The sequence below is a fragment of the Eleutherodactylus coqui genome, chromosome 1, assembly GCF_035609145.1.
Source record: "Eleutherodactylus coqui strain aEleCoq1 chromosome 1, aEleCoq1.hap1, whole genome shotgun sequence".
Lineage (NCBI taxonomy): Eukaryota > Metazoa > Chordata > Amphibia > Anura > Eleutherodactylidae > Eleutherodactylus > Eleutherodactylus coqui.
The window spans coordinates 502410620-502423446 of NC_089837.1; the positions used below are offsets into that span (position 1 = coordinate 502410620).

Sequence of the window (12827 nt, forward strand, 5' to 3'; positions counted from 1 at the left end):
CTGGTCTGTAGTTTCCTTGTTAAGGAGGCAGTGATCATGCCACCCTAACATCCCAGCCACCTTCCTTCCTCAAGCATTCCCTCCCTGTTGGTAAGAGTTAGGTCCAAGATAACAGATCCCTTTTTCTCTTCTACATTTTGGAAGATAACGTTTTCTGCAAGAGTCGATAAGAATTTGTTGAGCCTATTACTTTTGCCTGGGAGAGATTCCCAACAAATGTCTGGATCTATGACATCATATTTATTTTCTTGTGCTAGTGTAGTGGCCTGAAATACATATATCTGGCCCTTCCATAACTGTCTCTGTCTCACATGTCATGTCTTCACTGTGGATGGACTATGCAGATTGTCCTGATACTAGTTATGTGTATTGCACAGCTTCAGCATGTGAGAGGTTAATGTCTGGGATATGTCTGGAAAGTGTAACAATTTGTGTTGTCACGTAAGTATACAAGATATATGTGACTGCAAGGTGCAAGTCAGAGAGTTCCATTCCAATTTGTCGGAGAGTGAATGCCAGCCACATAGGGGTACCTTCAATGCCCTGCACTCCGGGGTCACCCTATGGGAAGCTGCAGGACCCTACTTTTTGGTATCACTGGGAACAGGATCAAATCCTCTGCGCCACAAAGAATAAGGAGTGTGTAAATAGTTTACAAGTGTTTGCTCCGCATGATCTGAAAGGGACTGTTCAAAATGGTGCTCAATCATCAGAGCTCCTCTCTGGCTCACTCTCTCCCACCAAAAGACTCCCGCCAAGTTTTGGGCATGAAAAGAACTGCACCCTGGCTGTGCGTGAAGTAGGGGGGAGGACTACCCCTATCAAAAGGACTTTACCTATAATTCAGGACAACGCCCAGGGGAGGGAGTTATCTGCTCCTGCAGACACCATGAGACATAACTTTGTCAGACCTCATGGAGTAGAGATGTATCCTCCAGTGGTCTCCCCTAGTCGTTTAATTGCTGGTGTGGTGGCTGGCTACCCACTATCAAGGCCTCAGTGCTATTGGGGTGATCTGGAGGACCTTCAGAAACCAGACCCAGCAAATGCCTCCGCGGCACCACTTTCAAAGGAACTAGAGCCCGCAATTAAAAAGAGCAGAGGCTCCACATATGACCCCTCCAGCCGGCTAGGCCCCGGAAAACTTTTAAACGAGGTGAGTGTGTCCGCGATTCTGCCTGCAGCCCTGTCCACGAGCATTCTACGGCTAAGACCGGTGCCATGGTTGCTGCTCTATGGTGGAGAGGAGCCGCCTCTCCCCCCGGATCATAATTCATTGGGCCAACAGGGTTGCCCACGCTGTTATACCCCCAGGGTTGCATCCCTTCATATGGGATTTTGAGGACCCCGGTGTACAAGTCTTTTTCCAGGCCCATGAACATTTCTCCCCTTGGAGGGAACTGCGCCCTCCAAGGCTGACTGCCATGGAGGAACCTTGCCCTGCTACTACACTGCCCAGGACTGTGACCCTGCGTATTTGAGATCGGACAGTACCTCATCCGTTGCTTTACTAGGAGTCCGTTGTTGGGGTAGTTCAGTGACACCAACTGGTTGGACCTCTGAGTCTGAGGATGAGGAAATCCAAGTCACTGGGGTGATCCAGCGGCATAAGAGTCATTTCAAATTTTAGAAAAAAAATTGACTATATACGAGCATACCAGAGACTCTTTGCTTGAGAGAGATTGTTGTTTTTTCTTCAGTTTAGGCCCCTTATAAAGATAAAGACTTTTGAGTTCTATCCCCTTTTCATAGTTCAACACATGCTTTTCTTTCACATTGAAAAGGTTATATTGTTTGTACCATTAAAGTAATGTGCAGGAGGATGTTTAATACAGCACTTATTGTTTATTGCACCTGCTCATACCTAATTCAAAGTAATATATTCTCCTATAAATGTAATGTACTAATGTAGAAATGTTTAGCTTAGATATGCCACCATGTGCATGAGACTGTATGCATGATATGTATGATTTATGTGTATGACTGGAGCTTTCGTATGTCCCGTATGTCGTGTCACGGTGCTGGCTGTCCATCTGGTCTGTTCCAGCTGGCAGGGCCTTCCTTTCACCTAGTTCTACTTTTTCATGGAGAATGATGGTCATTCCACTCGTCTCTTGTTTCTCTTTCCTGCCAGTCACCCTCTCATATTTTTGTAGTTTGGTTTTATTCTTCAAAAGAGAAAGTGATGTTCATTCCACTTGTCTAAATTCTTTTGTTTTTAGGGGAAAGAGTAATGAATAACCTCCAAAGCTATACTAGTGTTCCTAAATTCGGTTCAGCCTAGTAGAAATTCCTTAAAAGGGTTGTCTCGAGGCAAAAGTGAAATTTTTTTTTTGCCCAGTCCCCCTTCTAAAGCAAACATTACTATGCACAAGTGTAAATGGCTTTTAACGATGGTTTCTACTCACCGTTCTAGCGTTTCAGCAACTTATAAAACTTCTTCCAAAGATGGACGCCGGTCCTTTCCCAGGGATGCACCGCGGTTTTCTTCCATGGTGCACCGCGGGTCTTCTCCCATGGTGCACCGTGGATGTCTTGCGTTCCATTGCTGATTCCAGCCTCCTGATTGGCTGGAATCGGCACACCTGACGGGCTGGAGCTATGCGATGATGCGTAGAAGGGGGCGGAGCCAGAACGCCGCTCGTACCCGGACCAACCAGAAGGAAGAAGACCCTTCTGCGCAAGCGCGTCTAATCGGGCGATTAGATGCTGAAATTAGACGGAGCCATGAAGATGGGGACGCCAGCAACGGAGTGGGTAAGTGAATAACTTCTGTATGGCTCATATTTAATGCACGATGTATATTACAAAGTGCATTAATATGGCAATACAGAAGTGTATAACCCCACTTGCTTTCACGAGACAACCCCTTTAATATACTTGCAAGTCATATTCCTGACATGCTGTCATAATAGAAAAGCCATACACAGAAATTACACTTCTAGTAGTCTCTGTACACCTGGAGTGGGTTGATTCTTCACATAGGTAACCGGGGGTAGGAGATGTGTTTATATGTTTTGCCTTGCATACTCCATGACGGTGCAGAGGCCTTACAGGTAGATAGGAAGTCAAACACTGAAGATGATCCGACTCCGGATTCATACGCTCTGTTTTGGAGGCGCCAGGGGCGGTTTATTCTTAAAGGGGTGGTCTCGCGAAACCAAGTGGGTCTATACACTTCTGTATAGCCATATTAATGCACTTTGTAATGTACATTGTGCATTAAATATGAGCCATACAGAAGTTATTCCACTTACCTGCTCCGTTGCTAGCGTCCTCGTCTCCATGGTTCCGTCTAAATTCGCTGGCAGCTTGCTTTTTTAGACGCGCTTGCGCAGTCCGGTCTTCTCCATTCAGCACGAGCCGCTTCAGTGTGCTCCCCGCTACAGCTCTTCTGCGCATGCGCAGACGAGCTGTCACTGCTCGGGAGCGCGCTGAAGCGGCCATTCTGTACCTTCCTCTGTTAGAGGAAGGTGCAGAAACTGGAGCTGCCCAGCGGAGAAGCCCAGCCGAGCCCAGCAGCCCCGAGAAGCCTCCCAGGTAAGTGATGGGTCGGGGGGGGGCTGCCGCTGCGCCGGGCTGCGCCGGGGGGGCTGTCGCTGCGCCGGGGGGGGCTGCCGCTGCGCCGGGGGGGCTGTCGCTGCGCCGGGGGAACTAGCGCTAGGCCGGGGGGGCTGTCGCTGCGCCGGGGGAACTAGCGCTAGGCCGGGGGGGGGCTGCCGCTGCGATGGGGGGGCTGTCGCTAGGCCGGGGGGGGGGCTGCCGCTGCGATGGGGGGGCTGTCGCTAGGCCGGGGGGGGGCTGCCGCTGCGATGGGGGGGCTGTCGCTAGGCCGGGGGGGGGCTGCCGCTGCGATGGGGGGGCTGTCGCTAGGCCGGGGGGGGCTGCCGCTAGGCCGGGGGAACTAGCGCTGGGCTCCGGAACCTAGCGCTGGGCTCCGGGGCCTTCACCTGGGCTGAGGGTCTAGCGCTGGGGAGCCGGGGGCTAGTGCCGGTTACCTGCTGCCTGGCGGTGGGCGTCTGGTCGGCGGCTGCGGGGCGTCTGGTCGGCGGCTGCGGGGCGTCCGGTTGCCATGGAGACACAGCTGGTGGCGTCTCGGGAGCGCGCACGTCGGGCTGCAGCGAGCGACTGGGAAAGAGCCGGCGGCCATCTTGGGGAAACTTTTATAAGTTGCTGAAACGCTGGAACGGTAAGTACGAACCAGCTAGAAATGTCATTTACAGGGGGGCTTAGTAATGTATGTTTTATGGGGGGGACTGGGCAAAAAAAAAAATTAACTGCTTCCTCGAGACATCTCCTTTAAGTATGTCGGGAAACTGTAGTGGCCCAGTACATCACCCTGTATTGATGCACTGTGGAAGCCTGTCTTGTCATTCTGTTATGTGTATTGCACAGCTGCAGCAAATGTAGAGTTAAAGTCTGCAAAGTGTGATTGTAACAATTTCTATCCTGTCAAGTGGCATGAGTGAAGATATAAATGAGAGTGCCTGAGAGCAGGAAAAGGTCTTGCCCTTGTCTTCTGGGTTCCTGCTAAAGAGTGCCAGCTACATGGGGGTACCTTTAACCCTCATGTAGTGAAGAATGGAAGATTTAGAGAGGTTTCCTGGAGTGCTTGTGTTGGTGATGATGATGGGGTGAGCCCTCCCCCCTAAGAGAGAGAAAGAGTGAGCAACAAGTGAATGCATTCTTCCAAGGCCTAGTCTCATTTATAATTATTTCAGACCCGTGCGTCCTGAAGTCTGGGAACGCCAGGTGGAGGTACTGTACTTTTATTGTTCACCCTCAAGCGCCCTGAAGTCTGGGTCCTGCTATGTGGAGGTACACGTCTTTATTAGGTCAATGTGTGATTGTTGTCAGTGAGAAAAACCCAGTAATCTTGTAAATATGATACCTTTTAATGGCTAACAAAAATGCATGATGTTACAGCAAGCTTTCTGGGATATCTCGCCCCCTTCATCAGGCTTAGGAATAAAACTAGTTTGGATGACACATAATTATAACATACAGATGAAGAGGGGAGGAGAACAAATTGCTCTTGATCTAAATAAATGTTCATATATAGAAATTTGAGACTGTTTTGCACTCAAAACTTAAAACATTAGACAAACAGAGCTGAGAAGTAAATCGTAAATCAGACCACTGAGCTCAGGACAGTTTTATGATGTGTCTTATCTCTCCTTCAACCTGCACTTGAAAGGAGATGCAGCACCACTTATTGGATGGCAACATTATTACAAGTCAAGTTCTGAATTTTGATAAAGTTTTAAATAGAAAAAAAAATAAAAATTAAATAAACAATTATTTGGTCACACACAGGCGGCCTAAAGTCTGGGTCTCCCACTTTGAGATACTCTGGCTTATCTAATTCCTGCACTTTCCAACCCTTACATTTGTGCCTTTTTTATTGCTAAAGTTACTATTAAGTAAAGTTATTCCAGGCCCTGATCATTCCTGGTGACCTGAGGCACTATATCACTGTCTGTGGCTCCATTGTTTCCCCGCCGATGTTCATGCCAGTGGGTACCAGAACGGTGGCGTCACCTGTGACAACCCTTGCACCTTTTCCACAGTCTATTGGGCATCCCTATATCAGGGGTGCCCGAAAGAGGCCCAGCGCTGCCTTGGCTGAAGCTACATGTGTCCCACCGGGAGAGAGCGTAGTAAGTGCCGCTGTGACAAGCCAGCATCTATCCCTCCCTTCTCCTCAACATTTGCCCCACGTCCAGGGTCACCCTATGGGACACAGCACAGAGGACACGACTGACAAAACTTAACTTATCTCCTATTTTTTGGAGAGAAAGGTGTCACCCCTATTGCCGCAGGGTGAGCAGATCCAGGAATTAAGAGACCAGACGCGTTTCCGCTGTCAGGGTTGTCGAATGTGTAAGGGACACCGTGTGACCAGGAATGAAACCAGTAGAGTGGGAAGTGGAGAGGTACCATGTTCATGAAGAGCTGCCAATACTGGCGCAGAAACACTGATTTTATGGGAAGTAATGAAAGAAAACCAGTAATTTGTCATTATCAGGGTTTCTGCCACTAGTTTTTGCAGCTCTCCAATCCGGCACCATAAGTCTGGAGACAGATTCATTTTACATATATTGTGTGTGATGCCATTTATTATACTAGAGGTAAGTTGTCACATTAATGGTGCTGTGAGGGGTGCCATTTATTATACTAGAGGTAAGTTGTCACATTAATGGTACTTTGAGGGGTGCCATTTATTATACTAGAGGTAAGTTGTCACATTAGTGGTATTGTGAGGGGTGCCATTTATTATACTAGAGGTAAGTTGTCACATTAATGGTACTGTGAGGGGTGCCATTTATTATAGTAGAGGTAAGTTGTCACATTAATGGTACTGTGAGTGGTGCCATTTATACTGGAGGTAAGTGGTGACATAAATTGTACCATATGTGGCACCATTTATTATAATGCAGGTAGGTTGTGGTATTAAATATACTGTAAATGTACTGCAGGTAAGTGGTAACATGAATTATACCATGAGTGGCTCCATTTATTATACTTAAGGTAAGTGGTGACATTAAATATACTGTATGTGGCGCCTTTTATTGTACTGAAGGTAAGTGGTGACATTAATTGTATCATGATTGGTGCCATTTATTATACTGGAGGTAAGTGGCCATCTGTGCTGACTGACAGACCCTTATGTGCAGGGAGGTAAATTAATTATTTAGGGCTGTATGTAACTGGATTTTTTTTAGGTTACCTTCGATCACCCAGCAGACGCAGACGTTCCAGGATATTTGCACATCTACTTGAATCTTCCCCTCTATCTGTTTGCACAGCAAATATCTACAGTAGTAAAAATTTTATTATAAGCAGTAAGAATGCCGTAAACAGAAGAGAACCTCAGAATCAAGACCTTTTACTTCTGTAACCCTTTCATGACCGGGGTGTTTTTTTTCCGTTAGTCTGCACCTCGCCTTTGTTCGGCCTTAAGGCCTCATGTCCATGGGGAACATACAGCCCGCGCGGATATTTGATGCGGAATTCTGAAGCGGATGCACTGAGGATGATCTTTAAATTGTATTTTTTTGGCTTGCGGTACATTGCGGACTGTGATTTTTTTCATGCACGGATGTAAGCGGATGCACTGCGGATCACACCTCCCAGCCTTTTTCCCACCTTCCTAATTGAATTTAACCTTCAAACACATCACAGAAGGGGAAATAAAAAATTAAAACAATCACAGAAAATGTCCGTTACTTACTGGGTGAGGAGTGCATATAGATGCATCCTCTCACCATGCAGGTAGCTGACTACCAAATGGAGGAGCCAATAACACCTGTGCAGGACACCGATAAGACAGCCACTCGCACTGCCTCTTGATAATGACGGGGGTGGCTGCCTGGTGTATACTCCCACACATAGTGGATACAGGGTGCCAGACCGTTCTGATACTCATGACCTACTATAATCAGGGGCTTACACAGACCCCAGGGGACCCATAACAAGATTCAGAATTAGGCCCTTCAATATATATACAGTATATTCCACTGCACAACCTATTCCCTTAGAGACGGCCAATATGCCTTATTACTGACCTCACTGATGGGCTTTAATCCTGCACATACATCTATTTAAGATGGTGGTCTGGCTGCCTACTGATAGTCAGGCTCCTGCTCTGTCAGGAATGGAAAAACCTCCTCAGATCTTGGCAGTTTAATCTCTTACATGCCACAATCAATAGCAACTGCAGCATGTAAGCAGATGACTGGGGGAAAGGGCTCCTTCTGTTGCCTCTTGGCACCCAGCAGGGGATTGCAGAGTACCAGTAGGTTACCATGGCAGCCAGAAGCCTGAAAAGGCCTCCATGTCTGCCACACAACTCAGCCTATTAGACCCCACCTCCGGCAGAGTCTGATGGGCTGCTGTCATAGGTGTAGGTGCTATTTAACCCTTTCCAATCCACTGTCTGACCTCTGAAGACATTATGATTTAAGGCTGTACAGCTCTGATGTTGGAAGACATCCATTGGGATTCTCTTACTGTATATTGCAGCCTCACTGCTGTCGGAGCCTATCCAATGTGTCACCTCATGCAGTACTTGTTTTAGCCAGCATATAGCGCCGTTGTATAACAGCAGAAAAAGAGTAAGCCCCCTTGGAAAACCAGGATACAAATTGGATTGGAAAGGGTTAATGTACCATATAATGTACTGCAAAACCTTTAAAAAGTGATGTGAAATGAAAAAAACCCAAAAACATTCCGCCATCTTTCAGTGCGTCTTGTTTCTACGGCACACAAACTACAACAAAAATGACATGATAACTTTATTCTATGGGTCAGTACGATTACTACAATATCAAACTTGTAAAAATTTTTTTACTGCACTACACTTTTTTTTACTTTTCTTCACTTTTAAGTGATTGCCGTAATCGATTGATCACGTGACCAGGAAACATGTACTGCGGCCCCTGGTCAAATCTCCAGGCTCTCGGCTACATTTGGTGGACAGGAGCAGGGTGATCCGCCGCTTTTGCGCATGTGGCTGCCATTTAGGCGACATGCGCAGAAGCTGGGGTAAGGTCTACGGATAAATCCAGGGACCTTAGGTACGGAATTTTATCCTCTGTTATGGATATGATCCGTGAGGGGAGATGGAACTTTAACTTTTTAAACTTTTTTTTTACTTTACATGATCACTGGTATCCATTGCATAACAGTGGTCATGTGACCGGGAACCGCATACAGCATATGCTAGCCGAGAGCAGAGAGATTTAAAATTTCCCAGAGCGCGAGCCCTAATGTGCAGAAGGTGACGTAAGGGCCTGGAAGGACCATATCGCCTCGGGACATCACTGAGGGTAGAGGTGAGTATTTTTACCTCCCATCATGGATCCAATCCATGAGCGAAGGTGTATTTTTAAGCTTTATTTTACTTTTTACAACTTTTCTGGCAGCGCCGACTCCGTTGAAATCAGTGGGAGAGCACCTTGTTACTTTGCCACAGCTGTGGCAGGGGTTTCTTTACTCCATGCGGAGAAGGCCATCAACACTGAACACTGTGGCAGTGATGTCAGTGTTCAGTGATGAGGGGACTCCCCGTGGGGGAATATCTACACGCAGCCTGGACCTATGCGGTGCAAGCATGCCCTATCTTTTGCAGGTGCGCACATGTGCACACCTATAAAACACGGACATGTGAACACACCATAGGAAACCAGTGGTTCTAATAGATGTGCTGCTTTGCACGCACATACATGCCTGCTAAACAACACTCATGTGAACGGGCCTTATGCAGGAATTCCACCTGCTGTCTTCGGCTCTGTCATGTGACCATGTCTCGGTCTACTACTCCAATATCAAGTTTTGGTAACCCGGACCAGTTAGTGTCAGCTGCATCCTAACAGAGACTACTTCTAGGGTAACAGATTAGGGTTCCATGCAGTGAAGGCTCGAGCTTCATTGGTGGCGTTAAAGGATGAAAACCAGAGAACACCGGGGGCTGCCCCTTGATTTCATCCTAGGCTAAATTGCTTTTGTGGCCCAGCAGACCCACATCCAGTGTCTGACCTGAGTTAATCTGGAATTCACATCAGCATTTGGTGGCTCCTCTGGTAACACCTTAATATATGTAAATGGGAAAAACATGTTTCCACATATGACAAGTGAACTGTAGACTTCTAATAACAAAATCTACACAAAAAACCTCATAATATAAATCAGCGCCTTTCATAATAATAGATCCAAAACAAAAAGGAGATATTTTGTTCTCATAAGAAAAATTATATCGAACCAATATAGTAAATGAGACAACTCTCTCGAAAGAAGGAGTCCAAGGTGTAGCTCGGGACCCCCCCCCCCACTCCCTTCCCTCCCTTTTCACCCCTTTCTCCCGCCCCCTTTTTATATTTCTGCTTGATAATATCCTTGAATTTGAAGGTGATCTCTAGCACAGCGTCAGCCAAAATAAGCCTCCTTTTCCTAATGAGAGGATGCAGCGGGGAGCTGAGCTGGAGATTAACCAAAAGTTAATAAAAGTTACTTACTATATACTTTCAGATACTAAGAGTTACTGTTAGTAAAATATAGGACAGCATACTGTCTTCTCACTCATAAACAGTTATGAAAAATGATATGCTTACAAAATGTGCTTACAACTTTTCAATAAAAAGTGATTTAATAAAAAAAAATATATGTAAATGGGAGCAGGGATGAGAATGAAGGGTTCATATTTTCGTTTGAGTGCCGCCCAATAGCCAATGATCAGCACCTAACTGAGAGGATTATCCAGAGAGATGATCTAGGAAGACATAGATTATTTTGAACTGCCGACTGCCATTTGGTTAAAGCGACCCCCCAGTTTCAGGAACATAATTCTGTCCAGGACCCCGGGGGGCGGAGGGGTATCTTACTCGTACTTTATCTTCTCTTCCCGAGAAGCTGACCAGAGTATTTAGTGTTGTATATAATAGATATATTTGATTCTTATGTTAGCTCACATTTCCTGCTATACTGACAGTACATGTGTTACCCTGTTTCCCCAAAACCATCTACCTTAAAAATAAGGCCTTCCCTGACTTTTGGGGATTTTTGAGATGCTTGAAATATAAGCCCTAGCTGCATTACATGAAAAAAAGGAATACTTACCTAGCTGGCTCGGCACAGGTCCTCCTGCTGCTGTCCGGAGCTCCGCCATGTGTCCTGCAGTCCTTGTTCACCCACTGATCACTTCCTGGTTACAGTATTCATAAATCCCACCTCCATGAAGCAATAGCTCTGAATGGCTGAGCAGCGCTCGAGAACCAATCAATGCAGAGCTGTCGAGTGCTGCATTGATTGGCTGAGCATTGGTCAAAGAACTAATTACAACCATCGTGCTGTGGAGGCAGGATTTTTAAATTGGCCAATCAATGCCGCTGCTCAGCACATCGGTGTAGCGGGAGGGACCTGGACCGAGCCTGCTAGGTAAGTATAAGACCTAGTGCCTCTTTTGGGGAAAAGATTAACATAAGACAAGATCTTATTTTTAGTGAAACACAATATAAGTACATGTGGCCATGAAGCTTCACGTGTTTCTGTTTGCCCAGTATGTACATAGCCAAAAAATTTATAGACTTTATTAAATGGAGGAGGAGGCTGGATGCAGCATGTGACAGTAAGCTCCGGGTGTTTACCTTCCTCCTCATCATAAATTTTTGTGACGTGTGACTGAGGGAACTATATACGTCCCATCTGCACCCAGCCTCCTCCAGTCTCCCTGTCTGCCTGCTGGCTCGCTGGGTAAACGCTCCAATCTTCTGCTGCAGCTTCCATCACTACAGATATGGCACAGCATAGAATTATGTCCATCCTGCTGTTTGTGTGCCTATCGCTCTGCACTGGGGTCGCACAGTCTCAATTACAGGTAAAGTGATTTTTTTGTATCACATTATGTATTTCCTATGTTGTATATTTGCATTTATGTAGATACTTCAGGCTTCTATATGTAGCTTCTCTCTGTTAACAATAGGGGATATTTCTTGCAAAAAACTAAAAAACCTATTTTCTATATCTCTACCAGCTATAAACTTTTCTGAGCAGATTACCATTTCTGCATGCAGCTGATCCCTTTTAGCTGCAGGACATTACATTTACTAATATGGTTTCATTAGTAAACCTGTTATGTTGGTAAACAATAGTCCACTGAAATAACAAATAGTACAACATCTTCAGAGTGAATCTGGTGCAAGGGATGTTACTAGAGATGAGCAAGCACCAAAATGCCCGGGTGCTCGTTGCTTGAGACGAGCTTTCCGCGATGCTCGAGGGTTCTTTTTGAGTAACGAACCCCATTGAAGTCAATGGGTGACTCGAGCACTTTTGTATATCGCCGATGCTCGCTAAGGTTTTCATTTGTGCAAATCTTCAAAACCTACGAAAGTGATGGAAATGACACAGATATGGATAGGGCAGGCGAGGGGCAACATGCACGGCTACATCTCAGGTTCCCAGGTCTCACTATTAAGGCACAATAGCGGCAAGAGTGCCCCCCCCCCAACAATTTTTACTTCGGACAAACGCTCATTAGCAAGGCACACCTTAGCCAAGCACCACACTACATCCAACCAAGCACAATCACTGCCTGCGGGACACACCACTGCCTCTTCTCCTGGGTTACATGCTGCCCAACCCCCCCCGCACGAGCCTGCGTCCAATGAGGACTCCATGTGTCCACACACTACTCATTCTGTTTGGGTGTCGGATACCTCATCGACAACGCAAGGGGTAAACCATCTGCACTCTGAACCCTACCCAAGTCTCTCAGTGTTTTGGGGACAGACAGGTAAAACACCTCAATGGGAAGTCTGTGTGCACCCACAGCATGGGTGGCCCCCAGGAACCCACAGACAATACATAAAGAAATCCCATTGCAGTGCCCCGGATAGCTGCGGTTACGTGAGAGGAAATACATGTTGGCTGCGGCCCACACGCCATGCTCTAGTCAGTCTGGGTTGTTTTTCGGGCCAGATAGGTAGAACACCGTGATGGAAAGACTCAGTGCACCCATAGTATACACAGACCCCTGTAATATTCCTGTAGCAAAGGTATAAGCTGACCCAAGTAACATTTGTGTTGCAGAAGTCTAGGGAGACCCCATTAACATTTCTGTAGTAACAGTAAAGACAGACCCCAGTAACATTTCATTAGCAGCAGTATAGGCAGACCCCTGTAACATTTATGTAGCTGCAGTATTGCCAGACCCCTGTAACATTTGTGTAGCAGCAGTATATGCAGACCCCCTGTAACATTTACGTGGCAGAAGTATAGACAGACCCCAGTAACATTCTTGTAGCAGAAGTATAGGCAGACTCCTGTAA

General features: G+C 46.5%; 1 protein-coding gene across 1 annotated transcript in view; it reads left to right on the forward strand.

Annotated features, from left to right (window-relative positions):
• Nucleotides 1–11241: 11241 nt before the first annotated feature.
• LOC136614048 (leucine-rich colipase-like protein 1) overlaps nucleotides 11242–12827 on the forward strand; it is a 463073-nt gene continuing 461487 nt past the window's right edge. Inside the window, exon 1 of the mRNA XM_066594095.1 lies at nucleotides 11242–11374. Coding sequence (XP_066450192.1) covers nucleotides 11294–11374 — 81 coding nt within the window. The 5' untranslated portion in view covers nucleotides 11242–11293. The remainder of the gene's footprint in view (nucleotides 11375–12827) is intronic.